Raw genomic sequence first — 26,972 nt, 5'->3', positions numbered from 1 at the left:
TCACCCATAGTCCTCCAGAGTTTCTTGTTTTCTGAAGATGGTGCACTGCATTTAATCAAGTGAGACTGAATACAATCACAACAGAAACATGAACATCCTTGCACAGGTTGTTTCAAATTCAGGTATAATTTCTAAGTGACTGAACAGTGTGGGTGCATGCAAACTCCTTATCTGTTTGTAGGGTAAGGAAAAATGTCAGGCTTTTCTGCCATCCTGCCATCAGGATAAATGATGGATCCTTGCAGTCCTGAATGCATGCCTGATGGCGGACACCGGGAGTAGGGTGTGGGCATAGGTAGATGGGATTCACCTCGGGTAAGACTGGGCTTTTAAGGGCGGCGTCACGGGGACGCCAGCAGAAGCCAAAACAGAAGCCGAGAGAGAAGCAAGAGCAGCAGAAGCCGAGAGAAGGCCGGAGAGCCCAGAGTGAAGACCTGCTGGGGGCTGGGAGGCCTGCCAGCCTACCGACCCCCCAGCGCCCCTGCCTGCCATGTACCTGGTAATCTAAATAAAAAACCTGCAAAAGCCACTGAGAAATCTGACTCCTCCTTTACCCGGTCTGCTGGATCCTAGAAAACCTGCTCTGTGGTCTTCCTGGCCTTACACTGTTCATGGGTCTCTCCATTACCTTTGCTGACTTGAAGATATTCTCCATTCCTGGACTCTGCTTTGCCAGTTCAGCTACCCACCCACACTGCTCTCTCCTCTTCTCCGTCAGGTATTTGGTGTCATCCAAGTGATGCTGGGTCATCTGGAGAATCTGGGCATATTGCTGATTGGATACATTGACCAATTTAAGGGCCTCGTCTTCCTTGATATGTAGTTCAGGTAGGTCAGGACATTCTAACAAAAAAAAAAAAAAGTAACATGGTAAAGGAAAAGTTTTGTGAAATTTGGAGCTGGGTGCTATGGGTTTGTGTTCTACCCCTTATACTTTCTTTTTCCACCCTTTCCCCTTGAATAAGTTTTCAACTAGGGAAAATAGACATGAATGAAATAACGTTTTAAAGCGTCTCTTCACAGGGCTGCCACGAATTACAGATGTAGCAGATGTTTCTTTTTCTTCTTTCGTACTGTTTCTAAAGGTCTTCAAAGCTCTTGTTATTCTGATTCTCCTCATTCAGGATTCATGGGGGATTGTGCTTCCTTTCCAACTTAAAATCAAACATGGTCATCTTCAAAGTGACCTGTATCTCACTTCTGGAGGAAGGCTTTAAAAACTCTTAGGATTTATCACGATTTCTCCCCCCTGACAATGGGAGTGGTTTCACTCCATATGGTGCAAGCTTTGTCTAAATGAAGAGCTATGTAGCAGAGCTATCACTCAGCTGTAACTGAGACATAGTAGAATGAAAAATAAAGCTTTGTGCTCACAAACCACTAGATTCTGCAGCTCTTTGTTGCTACACAACAAGCCATGTGAACTGAAACAGGGTTATTGGAACTTGTATAGCATTTTTTTAAAAAAAAGATATACTTATTTATGCATACAAGAACTGGAGTATAGGCCAGAGGTGGGGCGGGGGGGGGGGGGTCGGTGAGAGGATTTACCAGAGACAGAATGGGGAACAGAAAAGGCAGATTGACTGAAATACACTGCTGAGGGGAGCAGCAGGTGAGACAGGAGAGGTCTGCTGCGCTGTGTGGTTAGCTCCCTGGCTGGGGATGGAACTCATGCTGTAGTGGCTGTGGATAGCCTCATAGATTGCATCTTAACCCCTTGCGCTACCAGGAAGGCCCAGAACTTGTATAGCTTTGCTGATAATTACTCAGCCATGAAAAAGAAGGAAATCTTGCCATTTGTGGCAACATGGGTGTACCTTGAAGAAATTGTACTAAGAATCAGAGAGAGAAAGACAAATACCACATAATCTCATTTATATGTAGAATCTGAAAACAAAACAAACAACAAGCTCAGAGATATAGAAAACGCACTGGTGGTTGCTAGAAGTGGGGATAAGTGAAGTGAGTGAAGGGGTTATAAGATAAATAAGCCCAGGGGATATAACGCACAGCATGATGACTATAGTTAATAATACTCCTTCATATTTGAAAGTTGCTAAGTGAATAGATATTTAAAGTTGTCTTAAGAAAAAACCTGGTAGCTTATATGTAATGGACATTGACTGGACTTACGGTGGTAACCATTTCACAACATCCACAAATATTTATGCCATACATCTGAAACAAATATAGTGCCATATGCCAATTAAAAACAATAAAAAAGTTTATAAATCTGCACTGATTACCCCCAAATGGACAAGAGCACGCAAGGAGGGCTTAAAGGAAAGCAAACGAATCCACAATTCTTATAAAAGTGAGATTTTTGAATCTTTGACCACAGTGCTATTGAAACCCTGAGAAAATAATTATTTACCTTCCTGTAGGTAATCCTGACATTTTTGGCATCTTGCATGAAATTGGAAACATTCCGACAAATTCTGGTGAATTTCTTCACACAGTTCTCTGTCCTGTACTGGTGGTATTGTTAGGGGGAAATGATGTCCTGAGTTAATCCCATACAGGCTTTGTGGACCCACCCCTACTCCAGACTAAAGCCATCAAGACATTGGGAAAGACAAATCCCATCACCACCAAGGGAGGGTGGCTGGGACCTGAGGGTGGAGTTGGGTAGCCAGGCTGGATATAAAAACCAAACACGTGGGCCTTGGGGTCTCTCTGGCTCGCGATCGCTCGCCTCCTGGCTTCACCTCTCCTGGCTGGCGGCCAACTCTGAGAGTGCCATTTTGGGATTCCTGATCGGCGGATCAGGTAGGACTCATTTAAAACTTTGTCTCCCACTTTTCTCCCAGAGCTGTACATTTCCTCATTTCCCTTTCCCTTGTAAATAAACCTTTTATTAACCTTTCACGTGTGCCTGCAGTAGAGCATTGATAATTCCTTTTAAGCGCGCGGGTGAGGACCCACAGTCAGGCACCCCGTTTTGTATCGGGGTTGCTCTACAACAGTATCTCTGAACGCAGGCTTGGGTGGTTGGAGTCTACAGGTAACACAGCATTTACACATCAGTGTCATTAGAGCCTGCAGTTTAGAGTGGATACAATATTTTTTTTTTTTTACCAGTGCATTCAAAATCTCCTTCCTGTGTTCAATAGGAGTGCATGTTGATGCAACTATTTGCTAGGACAATTCGACATCTAATAAATATTACATAGGTCCTTCATCTAGCCCTCTTATTACTATTATTAACCATCATTATTAGTATAAATTAATGCATATAATTTTATTCTCTGGAAGGAATCATGAGAAGTCTCTAATAGTAACTATCTTTTGGAAGAAAGACTGACATAGAGACTTGATGGAGATAGGAAAGGGAAGCTTCATTTATTTTGGTCTTTGTATGTTTGAATTATTTTAGTGTGTCTCATTTTGTCATTATTATCTCCAATGTCAATGCGGTTAACTAAATAAGGGATCATAAATTGCTTTTTTCTTTGGACTTCTCTCTATCAAAAAATTTCTAATATTTTAATTTTAAAAAGCGATAATTGGGAAGTACAGTGGAATTCTAAAGATAGTGGAAACATCTGTTTCTTAAATTGGGTGGTAGCTATTTACTTTATTGCTGTTCTTTAGGCATTTCATTAAACATATGTTATGAACAGTCATTAAAGATTTAGCTAATGACTTTAGCTGGTTAGACAGCAAAAATAGATCAACTTTTTTTTAAAAAAAATAATATATTTGTGCATACAACAGCTGGGGTGTAGTCCAAAAAGGGGAGAAGAGTCACCAGAGACAGTGGGGAGCAGAACAGGCAGATTGACTGAAATACACTGCTGAGGGAAGCAGCAGGCCAGACAGGAGAGGTCTGCTGCGCCATGTGGGTAACTCCCTGGCCAGGGATCGAACTCATGCTGTAGTGGCTGCCAATAACTTCACAGTGCTGAGACTTAACCCCTTGTGCCACCAGGGAGGCCCAAAAATAGATCAACTTTTGATAAACCATTCTAGAAGAATTAAGAATCCACATAAAAAGTGATGCCGGCGTGTGTAACAACTGCTGCTGCTTTACCACGAGTTCTTGTCGCAAAACCGTAGAAAGGAATTCACAGACTTTTTGGAGTAAGTAAGCAGAGAGAGACAAATTTTGTCTTTGAAAGAAGAGTTTTATTTAGGAAGAAAAGAGACAAAGAAGAAAGACTCCCAGGTATAAGGTACCTGGGAGGGGCCGAGATGAGCTGGTACGGGATATTACTTTAGGAATATATACTTTCTCTCTCTCATTATGTTAAAATTTCAGTCTCTCCTCCTGATTGGCTAACTCCCAGAGGGTATTAAGTGGGGGAAGTTCACATTCCTTATCTAACAGTTTTTTCTTTCCCCATTTGTTATGCTTATCGCTTTATCTTTATGGTCTAGTCCTCCAGGTGAGCATCTCTACACTTTATCTTATCACCTGAAGAAAACCAGGACCATCCTTAACAATATTGTCCTGGTCCTAGGATGTTTGTTTTTTCCAGTGGAATTGGTTACATTCCCTTGGTTGTCCTTATCTCTGAAGCCTCCCTAAATTCTTCAGAGGTCCCCTCCTGCACTGTCCCTAAAACTGCCTAATAACCCTAGCTTGCCCTGTGTCTCAAAAGGATAATGTAAAAAGAATTTTATCCAAGAGAAAAATGACAGTTCACAATTAAGTATTTTACATTAGGAAAAATTTATTATTAACTTATAACTGATGATATTCTGATATATATTAAATCCTCAACATTTAAAAATGAAACATTTCATTTTGGGATAAATTGTGAAGTCCATTGTTTAAAAACCTATGATCACCCCGTTCAGAATTCAGCTGTAGAATTTGTGTCTGTTTTCCTGTTTCCTGTTTACTTATTTATCTTCCTCATTAGACTTTGAGTCCCTTGAGGGAATGGACTTGGTCTTATCACTGTAATTTTTTTAGTCTTATCACTTTAATCTTGCCATTGCTTCTGTTCCTTCTATCATTTCACTTACTGATAATATAAATGTCAACCAATTTATTTTCCTTTCATTAGACTAAACTCCTGAAAGTTAGAGACTGTGTCATAATCATCATCTTTATTCCCAGCGGCTGCATGAATGCCTAGTCTATAGATTAGGGATAGTAAACTGCCTAATCACTTGGAAAATTACATCACATGGAATTGGTCCACGTGACACCAACTCCCCAGTAGCCCACTACCTCCCATTAGTCACACCATGTTAGAGCCTCGGGATGCTCCCAGGCTGCTACTTCAGACACCAGTGCTGATATGAATCATCTACTCTCTCGCTGTGCCTCTGTTTACCTTTGTAGGGTAAGTAAAGTATCAGGCTTTTCTGCCCTCCCACCATTAAGATTATTGATGGAACCTTGTGGTCCTGAATGCATGCCTGATGGCAGACACCTGGAGTAGGGTGTTGGCCTATGTAGGGGGACACACCTTGCCTAAGACTGGGCTTATAAGGGCAGTGTCATGCAGATGCCAGCAGAGCGAAGGAGCAAAAGAGAACAGAATGGCAGAAGAGAGCAGAGCAGAACCACTACAAAGAGCGAAAGGAGCAGAGAAGCAGAGGCCACGAAAGAACGCCGGAGGGCCCAGGAAAAGTGAAGACTTGCCGGGGGCTGGGAAACCTGCCAGCCTCTCCTCTCTCCCCCCGCCCCACACCCCGCATGCTGTGTACCCGGTAAAATTCCAGTAAAAGTCTGCAAAAGCCACCAAGGGCTCCTAGGACTCCTCCTTACCCCGTCTGCTCGGGTCACAGAAAACTGCTCTGTGCCCATCCTGCCGCTACAACCCTCATGGGAAAATTAAAGTCAGTAAACACTCTCTAAGGTAAATTAGAATCCAGATCTCCGGGGTCCCAGCACCAAGCTACTAAAACATCACACAGTTTTACTGAACGTGATCTCATCTATTCTTCCCAAGGACTTATAAGGCAAGTGGAGACAATTTTAAGAGCTTTATAGTCTCTTTCAACAGACTGAGGAACTGAGGTCTAGAAAAACAAAGCAGGAAAGAAATCCTTCCATTTGGAGACTAGGATGAAACCACTTTTAATAAAATAAAAAATGTTGAATAAGATATTTCAGGTTTTGTTATCACCTCTCTTTAATGGTGCTTATTATTCAGTTTTAGCTATTTTTCTAAGTTTGGCTTTTAGGATGAACTTGACAAATCCATTCAGGAACATGGTAACAGTATTATTTATTCAGTCACTGTTGAACAGTGTGATTGACAAGAAGTATATATTAGTTTATTGCTACCATAACCAATCACCACAAATTTAGGGCCTTGGAATAACACAGAATATCTTCTAGTTTTGTAGGTTAGAAGACTAAAATGACTCTTATTGGGCTAAAATGAAGGTGCTAGCAGGTGTTGTGCCAGCAAGACACAGGACAGATTCTCTTATCGATTCAGGCAGACTGGCAAAGGAGAGTTCTGGAGCCCTCAGTGGCTCTTTCAGGCTCTAATGCTCTTTCTATACCATTTGTTGTGGGACACGCCCGCAGGCTGAAAAGGCAGGGCCTCCCAGTCCCTGGCAAATCTTTACTCCTTGTTCTCTTTATGGTGTTGTCTCATGGTCCTGCCTCTCCATAGTCACTCCTCCTCTTGTAGCTATTTTCCTGTCCAAGTGATGCCACTCTTATAGCCTCAGCCTCCAGGCGCAGGTGTGCCCACTCACACATGCCCACACTATCAGGCATGCATAACCCGAGCCCATGCTCCCAAGCACCTTCTACATTCACGTAGTCAAGGCCACAGGTGATAGCCACAGAGGCCAGTGGCGTAAAAGCCTGACCAATCATCATCTGTCCTACAGCAGGGCTGTATTTTCTGGAGACTCTAGAGGAAAATCCATTTCCAGTTCTAGTGGCCACTTATATTCCTTAGCTCATGGCCTTCTTCCTCTAGCTTCAAGTTAGCAAACGTGGGGCCAAATATTTCTCACACTGCCATCTTTATGATTCTTTACTGCTTCCTTCTTCCATCTTTAAGAACCCTTGTGATTACACTGGAGTCAATCAGGTAATTCAGAATAAGTTTCCTATTTTAAGTTCAGCTAAATAGCAACCTCAATTCTACTTCTAACCTTAATTTCCTTTTGCTCTGCAACATACATATTCACAGGTTCCAGGGACTGGGGTATGGTATCTTTGGGCAGTTGTTGATATTATTCTGCCTACCACGAGGACACACACCATCTGTCCAGAAAAGTGATGGAAACCACTTGCAAATACACTACAGCCCCTGTGTGACTGTTCTTGATAAATAGTCCGCATGTGCTCATCTGGGAAGAGCGTGTCTCCTTTGTTCATCTTATTGTGGACCATCTTGTTAGAATGGGGATGCAGGAGGAAGAAGAGAATAAGGGAATAACACAGGGTTTTTTGTTTACTGTTTCATTTTTGTTTTTAACTTTCACATTTACGGGAGACCCTGGACATGCAGCATCTGGGAGAGGGAGTGAGCTGGAGAGGGGCCCATGAGCCCACTCAGAGCAGGGGCCGGGCCTGGTGCCTGTGGGTGAGGGGAAACCTGAAATTCACATTCTTCTTCGATGGGGTGGGAGGGAGTAGCAGTGGTTGGAAGATTGTTTAGATATCAGTGTGTCTGAATCACCACTACTTCTGTGCACAATTAAATATAGCAACCTATGTGGAGGTTGCTACACAACATGAAACAGGGTAGGTGGCGGGAGGAGGGAGGAGCTCTTATTTTTTTTTTTATGAACATATTCCCAAACTATTGATATCTGTTTAAAGGATCAGATAAAAATTATTCCATATCATTCCAGCATTGATCTAAGTTACTATCCTGATGCTTTTCCTAATACTTCATGAATTTGGAACCTCAGAATGGAATAGCAGACCAAAACCCTGACTTACAAGATAAGTCTACAAATCCTGAAATAGACCCAGCAACAATTCCAATAATGAAGGCTGCTCTCCACCCATGAAACAATGGGACAGGAAGGATATAAACCATTATTTCCTGGTTTCAGTTTCTATGTGTGAAGTAAGCCCCTCCCATACAAGGGCCAGTTATGCAATGTTGTGATAATGTTGAGAATTAGATTCAAATATTGCCGGCTATAGCTGATAAATATTGGAAAATCATCAGCCAGATGTAGCACATTTTTCCTTTACATACAAAAGGCTGTAATTGTGAGTTTGAAGATAAGAACACACCCATGAAACCATGACCATAATGTACTCCACTTATTTATCACCTCCAAAAGGGTCCTTCTGTCTTATTCTAATTCTTCTTTTTCATAACAAGAATGCTTAACATAAGATACACCTCTTAAATTTTAAAGTATATAATATAGTATTGTAACTGCAGGTTCTATGTTGGACAGGTGACCCCTAGCACTTATTTATCTTGCACAACAGAAACTTATTTTTCACTACATGCCCTTTATTAGCAAGTTGATAAAAAAAAATAGAAAGAAAGAAAGAGCAACCCAGCCAGAGTCAGAACGGAGTTGATCAAGACTGTCAGCCAGGATGCTGAGACCTTGGCCAGAGAGTAATGGATTAGGGCTTCCTAGTGGATGCCTGGAGCACTGTGTTCCCCTGTGCGGGAGGATATGCATGTCCATATTACACACAGCTTATACTGACAGCAGAACAAGTGGTTCCCTGGCAGGAACAGGGGATGAAGAAGGGAGTTTGTCTCCAGAGCTTGAAGAAATAGCTAAGAAAAATCTCTGGAAGCCTAGGGACAAAGCAGAAGCACAGAAGCTGATATTCTCCTTGGGCTGCAGAGGCCAAGTCCACATAACTGAAATTTTGTACCCATGGACAAGGCCTCACCATTTTCTACTCTTCAGCCACTGGTGCCTACCAGTCCACTCTTTGCTGCTCTAACTTGACTACTATAGAGTCTTCCTATAAGTGGCATCATGTAGTATTTGTCCTTGAGTGTCTAGCTTATTTCACTTAGCAAAAAAGCTTCCAGGCTCATCCATGCTGTCATAAATGGAAAGATTTTAGGAGTCCACTTCAGTTTTCATGTCAACGGAGAGCATGGTATAGTGGTCCAGAAGAGAGAAACCCAGAGAAACCCAGATTCTACACTTGGCCCATATCTCCCACTATAACGACTCTGTGTCCCAACCCATAGAAGCCCAAAGAAGGTGTATCTCCTGCTTTAAAACATAAAGCAGCAATATTTTTTCCAATATGAGTTATCATGGGTCACAAGTGGGAATAGTAGAAAGCAATTCTATTCCTTTGTGGAAATTTCTGTTTTTATTTTCTATTCTATTTTGGGTTGGACTATGAAAATTTCCTATGGTTTTGTTCATAAATGTTATGATTTAAGAAATTGCAGCTGACACAGAGGGGCTGTGGAAGGCCTAAACGTGACCTGATTACATGTCACACTGGACTTCCCCAAAGGGAGCTGAGGAGCCTAGACTGACTTCAAAGAAACTCCACAATGTTCAAGCGGAATAGGATGGAGCATCTACATGAATTTTCATAAAGCAAACACTTTTCTCTATTTCTTACCCTACTAGTATTTTCTGTATCAGTTTTAAAGTTTTGCTTTAAAAGGAGAGAACAGGACCTCCCCGGTGGCGCAGCAGTTGAGCGCTGGGTTGTGAAGCTGCCCGCAGCCTCTGCGGCGCTGGTTCTATCCCCGGCTGCTCCCCGGCTACTGGAGGAGGGTCCCACATGGCGCGCAGACCTCTCCTGCTGCCTGCTGCTCCCCTCAGCAGTGTACTTCGGTCCTTCTGCCTACCTTGCTCCCCACTCTGGCTCTGGTGAATTCTCTCACCCTCCCGCGCGTCTGACTGTACCCGGTGCTTGTATAAACAAACAAACAAACAAATAAATAAATCTTAAAACAATAAATAAATAAAAGGAGAGAACAGCCCCTCAGAACTCTTGGCAGTGATGGAAGATGAATAGTATTTTGCAGATTTCAAACCTTCTTTTAAGATCTGAAACTTTGATTATCCTTATAGATCACTCTCAGATACGTTGTATGGTGACTTAATCTACCATTTCCAAAGCTAAATAGAACTTGACTTTAGTATAGACATCTAAGCAAAAATAATCTTTTAATACTTGCCTTTGTCTTGTTTTGGTAAATCTTCTATTTCATGCAGCATCTCAGTAATTGTTTCACTGACACTTGGATAAATAGAGACACTGAAATTACAAAACAGCTGGAAGAAGTTGGGAATGTCCCAACTTTGCACATGATTTGCTTTTTTTATTGGCTCTTTGGATAAAGCAGGGAAAAAGTGAGGCTCAATTAAGTGTGTATCAGACATGAAATACGACTGAAAAGCCTGGTCAAAGTCTTGTTGCGTCTGTTTGAAGACATTACAACTCTTCTTAAAGAGAATTCTCATATCCACCGCCAGTTGGTTGAACACATTCTCTATTTGGGTCAGTTGTACATCTTCCTCAGTGGAATTTTCACTGTCAGGGAGATCTTTTTCATCATCTTCTTGGAAAGAACATAGAAATTGATATATCGTCCCAAAAAACTGTTCAACCTGTGGGTTCAGGGATGAAATGGAATAAGAATTTATTTTCTTTTTTGGGCTATTATTATAAACTTTATTTTTTTAAAGATTTATTTATGCATACAAGAACTGGGGTACAGGCCAGAGGTATGGGGGGGTGAGAGGATTCACCAGAGACAGAGTGGGGAACAGAGCAGGCAGACTGACTGAAGTACACTGCTGAGAGAGCAGCGGGCGAGTCAGGAGAGATCTATTGCGCCGTGTGGGTAGCTACCTGGCTGGGGAACGAACTCATGCTGCAGAGTTCGTTAGCTTCATAGGCTGCGGCTTAACCCTTTGCGCCACCAGGGAGGCCCTATTATTATAAACTTTAAGTTAATTCACAATAGCCATTCTGAATTGAGAACAATGATGAGCAAGCTTGGGAATGGCAATTCACTTTATGATAATTTATTAATGCTCTTTTATATAACTTTGATTGTGGAAGTAGGATCTGAAATTTCTCCTGGTTTGAGTTTGTCAACCACAAGCCTAAAGAGGCTACATTTTCAGTACTGTTGAAAAGCCACAGCTGATGTACTGGCTGGAATGGTTGGTATTCCATGATCTAAAAGGTAGAGAGAGCCCCAAAACTGTAGAGAAGGTTCTTGACTTTCATCTCTGTCTTAATTCTTTTTCTTTTTCCCTCAATGGCATTTCATTAGTGTCTTTATGCTTCCCTCTTTCTCATCTCATAAATAAGCCCACAGAAAGTAAAAGATCAGTACATCCACTCTGAACTATAGATGCCTGATATAGCTAAATGGCTACTTAGAGATGGTTACATGTTAGCAGCAATCAAATCTGTCCTTGCTGTAGTCAGAGGAAAGTAGCTTAGTTATAGAATTTCCCACTGTGTGGAAGATTTCCAACAGTTTCACCATGCTCTGCTTTATCTAAACCCTTAAGTTTATGCCAGGACAAACTTGACCTTATATGAGTGATATGTCTGTGCTGAATGTTATAGAAGATATTAATTATTCGTTTACCTGAATTCATTCATCCACAAAAATACTTTAAGCCCCAAGAAATTTTCATAAGCTCACACAACTGGCATAGATAGAAATCTCCTGATTTCTCAAATCTCCTTCTAGTCATTGCTCATTCTGGATATTAAACAGTGACAGTGACTATAAAAACAGAGCAGATGCAATTAACAGTGGAGGCAAATTAACTTGGCATCTGAATTATCCTAGGGGTTGCTCATGCTATAATTGCGCAAGGCACTGCCAAGCTAGGAGCACACTCTAATTACTGCATGTTCCAATACGGAGAGGAAAATTTTACTCCATTTCATGTTCAGCTCACATCTCAAAGGGGAAGGGGAAGTCAGGCCAATAGAATAGGGTCTTTTATGGGGCAGAGCTGATCCTATTTAGGTCACCACCCTCTATGATTCCCTCTGCCCAGATGATAGCCAAATGAGAAAAAAATGATAGCATAGTAATCCTCTGGAACAGGCATGGATAGGGCTGAAGGGGGCACGCGCGTGTGTGTGTGTGTGTGTGTGTGTGTGTGTGTGTTAGCATCCCTGTGCATGCAGCCATAACAGGGCAAGCTCCCAAAAGGAGAGGTTTGGGAGGCAGAGAATGTCTTCAAATATTTGACCTTCAGGAAAATATTACAGCAGATTGAAATCAGAGACTAAATACTATTATTCAGAATGCAGACATTTATTAGATACCTACAATGAAGACAAGATATGGTCTCTGCCCTTAAAGGGCTCACACACCAGTGAGAATATATTCACAAAAAAAAAATACAAGGCAGAAAGAATCAGGGTTTTCTAAAGGAGATACATGGAGTGTCAGTAAAGGGAGGGATAAACACTAAGTGACTGCTCTAACTTATAAATAATAAGGTGATCATATATAAGCCTGAATGTTAGATTGCAGAAGCCCAACATCAGGTCAGGCATCTCTAGTTTAAATAGTAATGTAAGTTGTCTTTTTCCTTCAGTAAGCTGAAATAGGTACCTTAAGGACTCTGAGATCTTGGGCTCTGTTTTTCCCTTACCATATTTTTCATAGATGACCAGGTAGGTTGGCAGGTTAGATAAAATCTCATGCAGTTACTTTCCAGGCAAGACTTGCATTCATCCCAGGAATCTGTCAAAGACACCTGGCATAACCTTTCTTCCTCTTTCAGATGTTCTTGAACTTCATTCATGAGCTTTAGAGCCTCCTAATTAAAAAAATAGAAACAAACATCCTATTTCATTACTTCCTACTTCATTACTATGTGTACTTTGTTTGATTTTACCCTTTTAAAAATGTGCATATGCCAGACCAGTTCTTCATTCCTTCATCAGGCCGCTATTAGATGGCAGATCTACCCCAAAGCTTTCTGTTTGACTAAGAGCACTGATTGATCCCTACTGTGCAAATTTTGCCCATCTATTCATTCGTTCACTCATTCATTCATTTAACAAGTGTTTATTGAGTACATGCTGTGAGTGCTTGCCTTACACTAAGGGGGGTGAGCCAATAATGGGGGTAAACCAATGGTTGCTACTCCAGGCAGCAAGCCCACCTCAGCCACTACACTGTCATGAACCTCTCATTGCTGACTGGCAAGTGTAGAATAAAAATGGAACCCAGAACTTTTCTGAAACAAGTTTAGAAACTGTCTTATCAGCTAGTCCTTGGAGGATATGGACAGAGGTTTTTGAGGTTTATACAGTGGGCACATTTATTTCTCTTATTTATGCTGCTTTTATGTTTACTCTTAAACATTGCAAGAAAGCACAATTCTCATACATCAAATAAAATCTGTTTTAACCTGTTCTAATTGCAGAGATGCTATATTTTGATGTCTTCCCTTTTTTTTTTTTAAAAAAAAGATTTATTTATTTATTTATACAAGCACTGGATACAGTCAGAAGGGCGGGAGGGTGAGAGAATTCACCAGAGCCAGAGCGGGGAACAGAACAGGCAGACTGACCAAATACACTGCTGAGGGGAGCAGCGAGCGGCAGGAGAGGTCTGCACGCCATGCGGGACCCTCCTCCGGTGGCAGGGGAGCAGCCAGGGATCGAACCGGCGCTGCAGAGGCTGCAGGCAGCTTCGCAATCCAGTGATCAACTGCTGCGCCACTGGGGAGGCCCCGATGTCTTCCCTTTTCTTTTCAATATTCTGAGCAATGTGCCTCGTGCTGCCTTACTGTTCTTGGCCAGATCCCATTCTGGGTGGTAAGGGACCCAGGAGAAGTGACACATGTGCTTGAGACCCTCTGCCCTGCCCTGGGAGCTCCCCAGGTCAGCACTCTGGGATTGGCCCCTGGCCTCCCATCCTCTGCAGACTGGTCGCACGCAAGCCTGACATGTAGTTCAGGGGACTTAAGGCAGTGATGAACCTGCCCAGAAGTAGACAGAGCTAATAGCATGCCCCTGAGGTGAAAATTAGTGTCTGTGCTTAAAACCAACTTACTGTGAATCTTTACCTAAGAGAAAAGAAAAGGGAACCACCCTTTCCTGACATATTAAGTCCAAGGAACCCCCTGGGAATTGAAAATCACCTTTGTCTCCTTTGAGGGGCTTGCATTTTTTTTAGCTGCTCTCTCTCTTGGCAAAACCTCTGTGCTACCTAAGCTAGGTGGCATTCACTATACCTCACAGAAGAAAACTGCAGGACTCCAGGCTGCTAAGTGCATCTTGTGATCCAGACTGAATTTTTTGTCTCTTTTGGCTTTGGAGTCTTACATCTTCTCAAAAAAGGTAGTCTTACAATGGCAGCAAAAAAACCCTCCAGATTTTCTTAATCAGCCCATTTAAAATATTCTGCTTATTGTCGTCATAAGCCAAAATCCAGTAGTTCCAAACTACATTCACTGGGAGTTTACCTCTTAAGGTTATGTTTTTGCAGAACATAACAAAAGCCTCTTAATAAATCAAAATCCCAATTTGGGAGGTGAAATGTAACAGATGAAGTAGATCTTTGGCTTAGGAATGCCCTGTCGCTCCTTCGGCTTCTCCTGAATGCCCCACAAACCAACAGAGTCTATATTTAAAACTCTATTCCTGTGGTTTACAGCTTATCAAAATTCCATATAAACCTGGAGTGGGATGTTAAATCCTCCCCAAATTAACCCACTCTAGGGTTTCCCACTTTAATAAGTTTCAGATGTTTTCACTAAGTTTCAGGGTCTATCACGTAAGTAAGAGGGGCTGAGGGGGGGGACCGTAATGACTTGGGGCCCACAGAAAGAAATGCTATGTTCTGCTGGAAGTTGGGGCACCGATCCCTTGTTTGCCAATACTTGATTTGGCTATGGTATCCTTTATTCTATGTTTAAAGTCATTTTAGGGAGGGAAACTCAGGGTTAAATAGGTTTTTCTTTTTTAATACTAACTTGTTAATTGAGTACCCAAATCTTAAGAGTATAATTCAATGAATTTTTATGAATAAGCTGGTTTTTCAGAAAAACTTAAAAGTCCTAGACTGAAACCAACACTTACTTAATCCACCCCTAACTGGAACATTCCTTTTCATCCTGTATATCCTTGACTTACCAGGAAACCCAGCAAAGGAGAAAAAAGAAAGTCACCACAGGCACAGAGTTAGCTGTTTTTGTATTTTTTTTTTTAACCCCATTCATTCATTACAGTGTTGGATTGACATGTTAAGTGGCATCCTCAGTCTCCTTTGCTGGAAAAATGAAAGTAATGGTAATTTACCCAGATGTTGGCAGGATTACATGTGATAATGTGTTTTATGAAAGTTCTGTAAATGTTATTCAGTGTCATTATTCCCAGCTGGCCAGACTCACAAGCCCACCGGAGAAGAACCTAACTCTAGGGGCTTCCACATTTTCCTCATGAGGAGCTATTTTTAATTTTCCCAAAATCTTTTGATTGCTACCCAAGGGGAGGGTTTGCAGTTACTGGTCACGTGACCTCCTTCCATGACTCGTGGCAAAAGTGTGGCCACATCAACCAGTCTGGTGACACACTGATGTACAGCTCTGGGGTTAGCCTGTCACACAGACCTGCTCCCACTGCTTAATGGATGCCCAGAGATCTCTGTGAAGAGAATTCTAGCAGCTACCTGGAATTCAGTGACCCCCCCCCCCAACTTTATAGGTCTATAGGTATATGTATATGGAGGGAGTATGAAAACATCATTTGTATTTTCTCATTTAAAAATTGACTTCAGGGAGGAGAAATGGGCACTTGTTTAACAAATACAGAGTTTTAGTTTTACAATATGGAAAGAATTCTGGAGATTAGTTGTGCAATAATGGAAATGTATTCAACACTATTGAGCTGTACACATAAACATATTTAAGATGGTAAATTTTGTATCATGTGGTTTATGCCACAACTAAAAAGTTTTTTAAAAAATGAAATTTAAGGGGGCGGAGCAACATGGCGGCCAGGAGACACTGCGAGTAAGATCTCCCATTAAAAAAAGTGAATAGGGAGGAAAAGCGGCAGGTCCCAGTGAGAACTGGGACACGGAAGATGGAAGATAAACGGGTGACGCCAGCGAACTGCCCGAAGAAGAAAGTGGCCATAAAAGAGGACTAGAAGGGAGGAAAGCGCAGAACCCTGCTCCCCTCCCCCGCCCACAGAGGCGGCACTCTCCGACCGGCAGAGAGGAGGAAACAACAAACCAAAATGGCCCACAAGAACAAACGACGCAGCAAGCGGGACTGTGAGTGGAAAGGAACTATTGCAGCCACCACACCCCGCGAACGGGAGCTGAGGCGAACCCTGCAGGATCCGCCGAGGCGGTGAGCGAACGGCTCCGGGCGCCATTAGAGAAGAACAAAGACCCCGGGAGACGCGCACACAGCCCGGGCTGCCGGTAAGCTGGCGCGGAAACGCGGCGCGCTCGGGGAGCTTGAAAAGCAAGTGCAGACCTGGATCGCGGCTGCCCAGGTCCCCGCGCCTGCGACCTAGGCTTGCGGGGAGACGCGCGGAGGTCCTCACTGAGGTGAAGGTCCCTCCCTGAGTGAGCAGGAACCAGGCGCCCAGGCACGGGAGCGGTGCAAAAGGCGCCATTCCCGCGCCACTGAACTGGGCTACAGCCCGCGTCCTGGAACTGAGGGCTTTGAACTGAGACCCGGGGCACGAAAATTCGGGGCGTGGTTTCTCCACGACGGTGGGGCACAAGGCAGACACAGCACCCCAAAGCTGTTGAGGTGTACCCTACCATTCCCGCTCTGTTCTCTGTCCCACGGGGTGGGGGGAGGCGAAAAACAGCCCCCCAAGGACAATAGGAGAGATCTCTGGCGCCACCTAGCGACCAGGAAAAAAAAAGTCACTAACACCCTATAAAACAGGACATTTCTTAAGACTGCTTGAAAAGGGCAGAAGGTTTCTGGAGGACCCAGTGGCCAGCCGGGAAGTTATTCCACGCCAGGCCCCTTCCGACCAGCAGTCTGAGCCCACAGAGGGAGCAGGCACCCACGTCCGGGGCAGACCGGGGGCGCAGAAGAGTGTGCCTGAAACCGGAGGCGCAGGGACTGCATCCCGCTTCGCCATTTGAGAACAGGGACATTTCTTCAGTAAAAACTGCCTAAAACCAGCAGAAAGCTCCCCCAGAAGACAGAGATGGCTCCTGGAAGAGCCAGAGGGGAGCGGAGAAGTTCACCCAAGATGTCAGTCAGTCCGAGCAACACAGTGTCCCAACGCATACGACAAATTAGAAAACAGACAGTAGGGAGTAGAAGAACCACACGCAACCTAAAAACTCCTCAGGAAAGAAGCACACCACAAAAAGAAAACCACTCCCCAGATTGCAACGACAGCAACTTGGAAGAACTTCTGAGCCTTCCAGAAAGAGAATTTAAAATTGCCATGATTAAAAAGTGATAGATCAGAAGAAGGAAATTGAGTCCCTAAAGAGGGAAGTAAGAGAAATGCAGGAGATCAAAGAATTAATGGAGGAACTAAAGAACTCTGGGAAAAGCAGTGAAAGCAGAATAGATGAAATGGAAGAACGAATAAGTAATCTTGAAGACACAGAAATAAAAAGAACCAAAACAGAAAAGGAAAGAGAAGTACGAAGGAAAAAGAATGAAGAAAGACTTCGGGAACTATCTGACTCCATGAGGAAAGGAAATATAAGAGTTATAGGAATTCCAGAAGGAGAGGAGAGAGATGTAGGAACAGAGAAAATATTCATGGATATAATTGAAGAGAACTTCCCAAATGAGAAGAAGGAGCTGAAAATTGATATACAAGAAGCAAGAAGAACACCAAACTTCCACGACGAAAGGAAAAACACAGCAAGACACATAATAGTAAAGCTCCCAAGAATCCAGGACAAGGAAAAAATAATGAAGCTGACAAGAGGGAAGAAACAGATAACATTCAAAGGAAAACCAATCAGGCTGACATCAGACTTCTCTGAAGAAACACTACGGGCAAGGAGAGAGTGGAGGGACATAGTCAACAGACTCCAAGAAAACAGATGCCAACCAAGAATACTCTATCCCGCAAAGCTCTCTTTCCTCCATGAAGAAAGAATATGGACCTTCCCAGACAAAGAGAAACTCCGGAATTTCATTGCGACTAAACCCCCACTCCAAAAAATACTACAAGGAATCCTAAAGCCAGAACCTCAGAGGGACGAATAACAACGAAAAAAGACCAAAAAAAAAAAAAAGTTATTAAAAGAATAAATAAATAAAATCAAAGGAAAGACAAACATAATGGCAAATACAGATGCTAACATATCAATATTAACTCTAAATGTAAATGGACTAAACTCTTCAATAAAAAGACACAGAGTTGCAACCTGGATTAAGAAACAAAACCCAACCTTTTGCTGTCTCCAGGAAACACATTTAGCTACAAAAGATAAAAATAGGCTCAAAGTCAAAGGATGGAAAACAATCCTACAAGCAAATGGGCCAAAAAAGAAAGCAGGAACAGCTATACTTATATCAGATAAAACAGACTTCAAACTCAAAAAAATAAAAAGAGACCCCAATGGTCACTACATTATGATTAAGGGGACAATACTTCAAGAAGAAATAACACTCATTAACATATACTCACCAAACGAAAGAGCACCAAAATATATCAGACAACTGTTGTCCTCTCTGAAAACAGACATCAGAGAAAACACATACGTAGTGGGAGACTTCAAAACACCACTATCAACAATGGATAGATCAACAAGACAAAAAATAAGTAAAGAAACTAAAGCTCTAAATAAGGACCTAGAGCATTTGGGCTTAACAGACATCTATAGAACACTAAACCCAAAAAAAACGGAGTACACATTTTTCTCAAGCGCACACGGATCATTCTCCAGGATCGATCACATACTGGGGCACAAGACAAGCATCAACAGATACTCCAAGATTGAAATCATACCAACCATCTTTTCTGACCACGAAGGCATCAAACTAGAAATAAATCATAAAAAGAAGGCAAGGAACTATCCTACCTCATGGAGATTAAAAGCCACACTACTGGAAGACCACTGGACTAACGAGGAGATCAAAGAAGAAATTAAAAAATTCTTTGAATTGAATGACAAGGAGGACACCAATATCCTAAATGTATGGGATGCAGCAAAAGCAGTAATAAGAGGAAAATATATAGCAATAGAAGCTCACATCAAAAAACAAGAAAGAACTCAAAGAAACAACCTAATCTCGAAGCTCAAAGATCTAGAAAAAGAACAACAAAAAAACCCCAGAACCAGTAGAAGAAAAGAAATAATAAAAACCAAAGCAGAAATAAATGAAATTGAAACTAAAAAAACAATCCAAAAGATCAATGAAACCAAGAGCTGGTTCTTTGAAAAAATAAATAAAATAGACAAACCCCTAGCCAGGCTCACAAAGGAAAAAAGGGAGAAAGCACAAATACACAGAATCATAAATGAAAGAGGAGAAATCACAACGGACACAGCAGAAATCAAAAGAATAATCAGTAACTACTATGAACAGTTATATGGAAACAAGTTCAACAATCTAGAGGAGATGGACAAATTCCTACAACTCTACAATCACCCAAAGCTAGATAAAGAAGAAATAGAACACCTAAACAGACCAATTACAAGCAGCGAAATTGAAATGGTAATTAAAAACCTCCCCAAAAACAAAAGCCCAGGACCTGATGGATTTACAAATGAATTCTACCAAACATTCAGAGACGAATTAGTGCCTATCCTTCACAAACTCTTCCAAAAAATTGAGAAGGAAGGGACAATACCAAACACGTTCTATGAAGCCAATATTACACTAATACCAAAACCGAATAAGGACAACACAAAAAAGGAAAACTATAGGCCAATCTCCCTAATGAACACTGAAGCAAAAATCCTCAATAAAATTTTAGCTATCAGAATCCAACAATGTATCCATAAGATAATTCACCACGACCAAGTTGGATTCATTCCAGGGGCACAAGGATGGTTTAACATCCGAAAATCAATCAACGTTATCCAACACATCAACAAAAAGAAATATAAAAACCATATGATAATATCAATAGATGCTGAGAAAGCTTTCGACAAAGTGCAACACCCATTCATGATAAAAGCCCTTGAAATTCTTGGGATACAAGGAACATACCTCAACATCATAAAGGCCATCTATGACAAGCCAACAGCCAGTATCATTCTCAATGGTGAAAAGCTGAAAGCAATTCCATTAAGATCTGGAACAAGACAAGGATGTCCACTCTCACCACTGCTTTTCAATATAATGCTGGAAGTCCTAGCCAGAGCAATAAGACAAGAGAAAGACATCCAAGGAATCCAAATAGGAAAAGAAGAAGTCAAACTATCACTATTTGCAGATGATATGATAATATACATAGAGAACCCCAAAATCTCCACAGAAAAACTAATTCAACTCATCAATCAATTCAGTAAAGTGGCAGGATACAAAATCAACACGCAAAAGTCAGTAGCCTTCCTATACACAAACAATAAATCTGAAGAAGAAGAAATCAAAAAAACCACCCCTTTTATTATTGAAACAAAAAAAATCAAATATTTGGGAATAAATCTAACAAAAGAGGTAAAGGACCTATGCAAAGAAAACTATAAAACACTGTTAAAAGAAATAGAAGAAGACACAAAGAAATGGAAAGACATCCCCTGCTCATGGATTGGAAGAATAAACATTATTAAAATGGCCATCCTACCAAAAGCAATATACAGATTCAATGCTATTCCAATCAAAATCTCAATGGCATTCTTCAAAGAAATAGAACAATTATTGATGAAATTCATATGGAATCACCAAAAACCCCGAATAGCCAAAGCTCTACTGAAAAAAAAAGAAGGAAATGGAGGCATCACACTCCCAGACTTCAAACTATACTACAAAGCCATAATCATCAAAACTGCATGGTATTGGAACAAGAACAGACATACAGACCAATGGAATCGAATAGAAAATCCAGAAATAAACCCACAGATTTATGGTCAACTAATCTTTGACAAAGGAGCGAAGACTATGCATTGGAGCAAAGAAAGTTTGTTCAATAAATGGTGCTGGGAAAACTGGGTCGCTACATGCAAAAGAATGAAGCTTGACCACTACCTCACACCATACACAAAAATCAACTCAAAATGGATTAAAGAACTAGACATAAGACCTGAAACCATAAAATACATAGAAGGAAATATAGGCGAAACACTACGGGATTTGCACATCAAAGACATCTTTACAGACACATCACCCAAAGCAGTGATAGTGAAGACAAAGATAAACAGCTGGGACTACATCAAATTAAAGAGCTTCTGCACAGCAAAAGAGACAATACAAAAACAAAGAGAAACCCCACCAACTGGGAGAACATTTTTGCACCAACACTAATGATAAAGGACTGATCACAAAAATCTGCAAAGAGCTGATGAGACTCAGCAACAACAAAGAAAATAATCCAGTCAAAAAATGGGCAGAAGAGCTAAAAAGAAACTTCTCTGAAGAGGAAATGCAAATGGCCAACAGACATATGAAAAAATGTTCAACATCACTTGTAATCAGGGAAATGCAAATCAAAACTACCATGAGATACCATCTCACACCAGTGAGTATTAAAAAAACTAGCAACAACAAATGTTGGTGAGGATGTGGAGAAAAAGGAACTCTTGTGCACTGTTGGTGGGAGTGCAAACTGGTCCAACCACTATGGAGAGCTGTGTGGAGATTTCTGGACCTACTAAACATAGAGCTTCCATAGGATCCAGCAATTCCACTCCTAGGTATTTACCCAAAGGACACAGAAACATCAATTCCAAAGAGCACCTGCACTCCTATGTTTATAGCAGCACTGTTTACAATAGCTAAGCTTTGGAAACAACCCAAATGCCCAAAAATAGATGACTGGATCAAGAAGATGTGGTACATATATACCATGGAATATTACTCAGCATTCAAAAAAGATAAACACATGCAATTTGCAGCAACATGGATGGCACTGGAAGGGATCATGCTCAGCGAAATAAGCCAAAAAGAAAAAGAAAAATACCGGATGGTCTCACTCATAGCAGGAATCTAGAAAACTTAAATAAGGGACCAGGAAAATGAATATAAGAAAGTGAAAATCAAAATCAACAAAAAACTATGAACCAGAGACACTTTTTGGGGGGTGTGGGGGGGCGGGAGGGGAAGGATTGGGGTCAGAATGGGGCGTTTGCAATTGTATGGGGGAATATAAAAATAAAATTTAATATTTAAAAAAAAATGAAATTTAAGATTTATAAGTATTTTTCTCTTAATATTAAAATTTAAAATATTTTCCAAACTATGTTTGTTATGATTTTGATTTCCTAATGATTTAAGAATAGGTTGGAAAATAACTTTTAAAAGAAATTTGTTTTGAGTGTTTTGTTGTCAATGTAATTCCGCGATGAGCTATGGCATGTCGATAATTTTAAAGTGTATTGACCTGTATACTGTTTAACATGTAATCAATTTTAAATACCTTCCATTGACATTTGGATATAATGTGTGTGATTGGTAAAATATGTAGTTTGAACTACAACTATTTTTTTTAAGATTTATTTATTTATACAAGAACTGGGATACAGACCAGAGACATGGGAGGGTGAGAGAATTCACCAGAGACAGAGCAGGGAGCAGAACAGGCAGATTTACTGAAATACACTGTGCAGGGGAGCAGCGGGTGAGACAGGATAGGTCTGCCGCTGCATGTGGTTATCTCCCTGACCCACAGGGAATCAAACCTGCACTGCAGAGGCTGCGGACAGCTTCACAGCACTGCGTTCAACCTGCTGCACCACCCGGGAGGCCCTGAACTACAACTATTAAGTGAAGATATTTGACCTTCAAAAATTGATTGGGCTGATACACTATTTCCTATGCCCTGGTGCGCTCTTGCAGTGCTGATGATAGGCCACTGCATGTAGGCAAGGGCTTGTGGAGGATCCAGAGGAGGGATCCTCCATATTCCAGAAGCCATGGCAGTGGCTTCCTCTTTCTTTATTCTCTTGCATTTGATTGCAACAAACTGCTGCTTAAGAGGACTCAGGTAGAGCATGGAATTCATCATCTACTTTTAACTAACCCTCACTAAATGGGAGTCTTTAAAGATTTTTGAAAAAAAATAACCTGGCATTAAAAAAATATTAATAATGTAAGCTCAGGTTGACAGGAAACACATGGTAGAACTGACAGTTTCATTACGAGCTCTTTACTGGCCACATGACAAAATGAAAAATGATCTTATCAGATCTGGCAAGTGGGCTAAAAAATTTCAAAATATCTAGAAGAGTATTTGAAACATGACATACATCCACTCTAGCTAATGATAATCCTCACTCTAAGTATATTTTGTGCCTTGTGATATTGATAGGTCATGTATCTAATTTATAAATAAGTTAATAAGTGTATACATAGGAGTTAATTTAATAAAGATTTTTGTTGGGCCTCCCCTGGTGGTGCAGCAGTTGAGCGCTGGGCTACGAAGCTGCCCGCAGCCTCTACAGTGTCAGTTCGATCCCCGGCCACCAGCGAGGGTCCCACATGGTGCGACAGACCTCTCCTGCCCCGCCTGCTGCTCCCCTCAGCAGTGAATTTTGTCAGTCTGCCCGTTCTGTTCCCCGCTCTGGCTCTGGTGAATTCTCTCACCCTCCCACGCTTCTGACTATACCCAATGCTTGTATAAATAAATAAATAAATCTTTAAAAAAAAAAAAAAGATTTTTGTTATAAAGATGGGAGATCAAAAAACTTTGGAGACCACTGATCTAGCCAAAACTCCCAATCACTTTGACTCAATAGCCTAACTAGAAAGAATAAGTCTAAAGCATTTTTAAAAAAGCAGCATTTCCCAAACAGAGATGAAGTCCCCAAATTTCTGGGTTTAGAGTTCTGCAAACCCTACTCTAAGAGCATATATTCTTTAAAAAAATTTAACACTTTTGCTATATTTTTCCACCAATAAGGGCTGCTGTCTAGATAATGTATTATTTGGGAAAACAAGTAACTCAACAATTACACTAACAAGTGCAATTTTATGGTCCAGATATGTTTTATGGTTCAGATAAGAGCAGATATTATTTTCAATTTCTGTACCTGCTTCTCTTTGCATTTCTTCAGAGTTTTCATTAGATTGATATGCTTCTCCTCTCTTCTTTCCATTATGATTTTCATTTGCTTAATACCAATCAAAGCCTTCTTCAGTTCTTCATCTACATCTATCTTCCCAGCTTCTGGAAATCCTAAAAGATAGTTGTAATGTTTTTTTGCAAACTGGTCAGATTACAGTGTATGAAAATGTAATGAGTTCACCAATTTTTCATGTCCCTTAAATAGAGGCTTACTTGTTCTTTCACAGCACTAAACGCTGAAAGCAGATCATAATGAATTAGCTGTAGGCCCCCAAATAGACCCCCCACACATACACACACACTGACAGTCCCTTCTGTTCCTCACTTCTGAGCTCCTAGACAAATCAGGTTCATTTAATCTCATTCTTGTCACTTTCCTCAGGGCCTGTTTTCATTTATTATATTATTTTCCTTGCTTTTAAGTCACAAGTGTGTTTATATTAGAGAAAAGTTCAAATTTTCTTCACAATTTATGTTAAATGCCCAACTGGGAACCTCCAACAACTTCCCTTTCTTTTAGCTTCAAGTATCTTCCCAGGGGTCACTGGGCCTAGAATGTCTCTCATATAATCCAAAATTTGTTAATAATTTACTAGTCATCTCTTCTATACTTTTCATAAACATTTAATGTCTCTACATTTTCATTTTTGTCATTCTTTCTTCACAAAAACCAATATGACTCTCCAAGGAGCTAATTCTTGCCTTCATATTTAATTATAGATCCCAAATCAGCTACATTTTAGCTAATGTATTTTTCTAAACATTAAATACCCAAAGTATATATCATAGAGCAAAGGTCACCAGTTAATGAGCACAAACCAATCAGACTCAATGTCATAACCCATTCTTTCACTATCCAAAGAATAACTACACAGATTACTTTAATTGTTTAAAATTTTCAAATGCTAGAAAAGAATTTCACTGTTCATTAAAACTGTGCTTAGATGATACCAAACATCTGGACGATACTAAGAAATGCAGCCCAAAAGTTGGCAAGTTCTATCTACACGATAACAAACATCTGGATATATGAACAGTCTCAGATACTCGATTGGAATTTTCTGTTTTTATCCAGATGTTTGGCGTCATGTCTATTTGGTTTAAGAGACTAGAGGGGCTTACCGTGAAACTAGAGGGTTGTAATAAATACAGTTATCTCTCAACTGTAAATCACTATGAAATGCCAGCAAGACATGCAAACAGGACATGGCACAGATAAAGAAACCAAACATACCCTTCAGGTTTCCATGGATAGCAGTTTTATCCTTCCGAGTAGGTGCACAGTGACAACCTTTCAACCATAGCAGATACACAATAAACACCAAGAGTGGCAGCTTCATGTTCCTGCTGTTACTGCAAAAGCAAAAATAAACCTGCATCAAATGCTTTCCATTAGGTTAGTTCTGTAGGCACCAATTGAAAACATATGGTAATCCAAAGCATTTTTCTGCCCATTTTTCTTTATGGCTTTAGACAATTTAAGCTAATTTGCTTGAGACATATGAAAACTTGGAATATAAGGTAAAAAGACAAAGCAAGTCCCTGTTTTGCTTACATTCTTTATGACAGTCAATAAGGTCATCATCTGAAGATCCTGAAATTTATTTTTTCATGTAATTTAGTTATTTCTTTATTTTTTAACCTTGGACAATGAGTTTAAGATTGGGCTCAGAAAGGATGTTGGGAACCTTGGAGATTCCAAATAACTACTTGGAGATGGGTAGTGCCTACCACTTGAAATTGAAGGCCACAGTAGTATGTATCACAGCCCCACAGATTTCAAACTTCATTTTATTTCTTTGTCAAGAGCAAACCTGCCTAAACACTGAATTAGTTAAAAGTACTAGAGGATCTTTGTTTTCCGAAAATCTTTTTCTTCAACTGAGTTTTTACCTACATGGTTTACTACTTTTTTTAACGAAAGCAAAAACAGACTCATAAACTCATCAAGATATATGAAGTCACAGTTAATTTTCTCCTTCTTGGATAATGAATTTCCTTTTAAATTTAATGTGATATGCCTCAATTTTAAGCATTCCAAATGGAAATGTTTAAAACTTTACTAAGGAAAGTTAAATAAATTAAATAACTATGTACTTTGATAAAATTAAATCTCTAAAACAAGTTAGATTATCTTAACTCCCCACAAAGGGGATATTTATCTGCTTTATGTTATTTACTATATTCCAGAAAAAAACTCCTTTACTTAAAGAACATTTGGAATGTCTCTTTACTATAATAATAAAATAACATCAGTACTAGTAGTTACAAAATTATCACTTTTAAAAATTACCACATTTTACACCCATCTATCATTTGTCCTCTATATTAAGACACTTTACCAAATGAAAAATTTTAACATAATTATTTACCATTAACTTTGCAGTATCTTTTCATGAAGTTGCCACCAGCTTCTGGAAGGACCTTCACTTTCTTCTGATTTAATTTTTATCCATGTCAGGGTTTTAGCCTTGTTCTGTTAATTTGATGACACAGTTCTTAATCCTATTAATATTTTTAATTCCTATTAATATTTTGAGATTAAGGGCATGGTTTAAAATTGGGTAAGGTTTTAGAAGGAGACCACTAGAGGGCGGGCTGTGCACATGATCAGGAACAATGACCTTTAGCTACTTTATTTTTACACAAGAATGTTTTGATGGGATTCATAAGAGCCTTGAAAATGTTCTTTATATCTGAAATTTATGATGTGTATATTCATATATAGACAAATGTCTTTTTCCCCCCAAAGATTTATTTATGCATACAAGAGCTGGGGTGCAGGTCAGAGGTGTTGGGGTTGAGAGGATTCACCAGAGACAGAGAGGAGAACAGAACAGACAGATTGACCAAAGTACACTGCTGAGGGGAGCAGCAGGAGAGTCAGGAGAGGTCTGCTGCGCCATGTGGG

General features: G+C 40.6%; 1 protein-coding gene across 1 annotated transcript; it reads right to left on the bottom strand.

The window, feature by feature from the left end:
• Nucleotides 1-26,524, bottom strand: CLUL1 (clusterin like 1). The gene is made up of 9 exons (XM_037508286.1): nt 26,441-26,524; nt 25,296-25,414; nt 24,027-24,172; nt 12,529-12,696; nt 10,071-10,503; nt 2,968-3,001; nt 2,378-2,481; nt 629-843; nt 1-45 (listed from the first exon to the last, which is right to left on the bottom strand). The coding sequence occupies exons 2-9, from the start codon at nt 25,399-25,401 to the stop codon at nt 1-3; spliced, it is 1,251 nt and encodes a 416-aa protein (XP_037364183.1). The 5' UTR covers nt 25,402-25,414; nt 26,441-26,524.
• Nucleotides 26,525-26,972: the final 448 nt, after the last annotated feature.

The sequence above is a fragment of the Talpa occidentalis genome, unplaced genomic scaffold, assembly GCF_014898055.3.
Source record: "Talpa occidentalis isolate TD23 unplaced genomic scaffold, MPIMG_talOcc4v2.1 talOcc4.13, whole genome shotgun sequence".
NCBI classification, from domain to species: Eukaryota; Metazoa; Chordata; class Mammalia; order Eulipotyphla; family Talpidae; genus Talpa; species Talpa occidentalis.
Note: the sequence above shows the minus strand (reverse complement) of the source record. Positions and strands in the feature narration are given on the sequence as shown.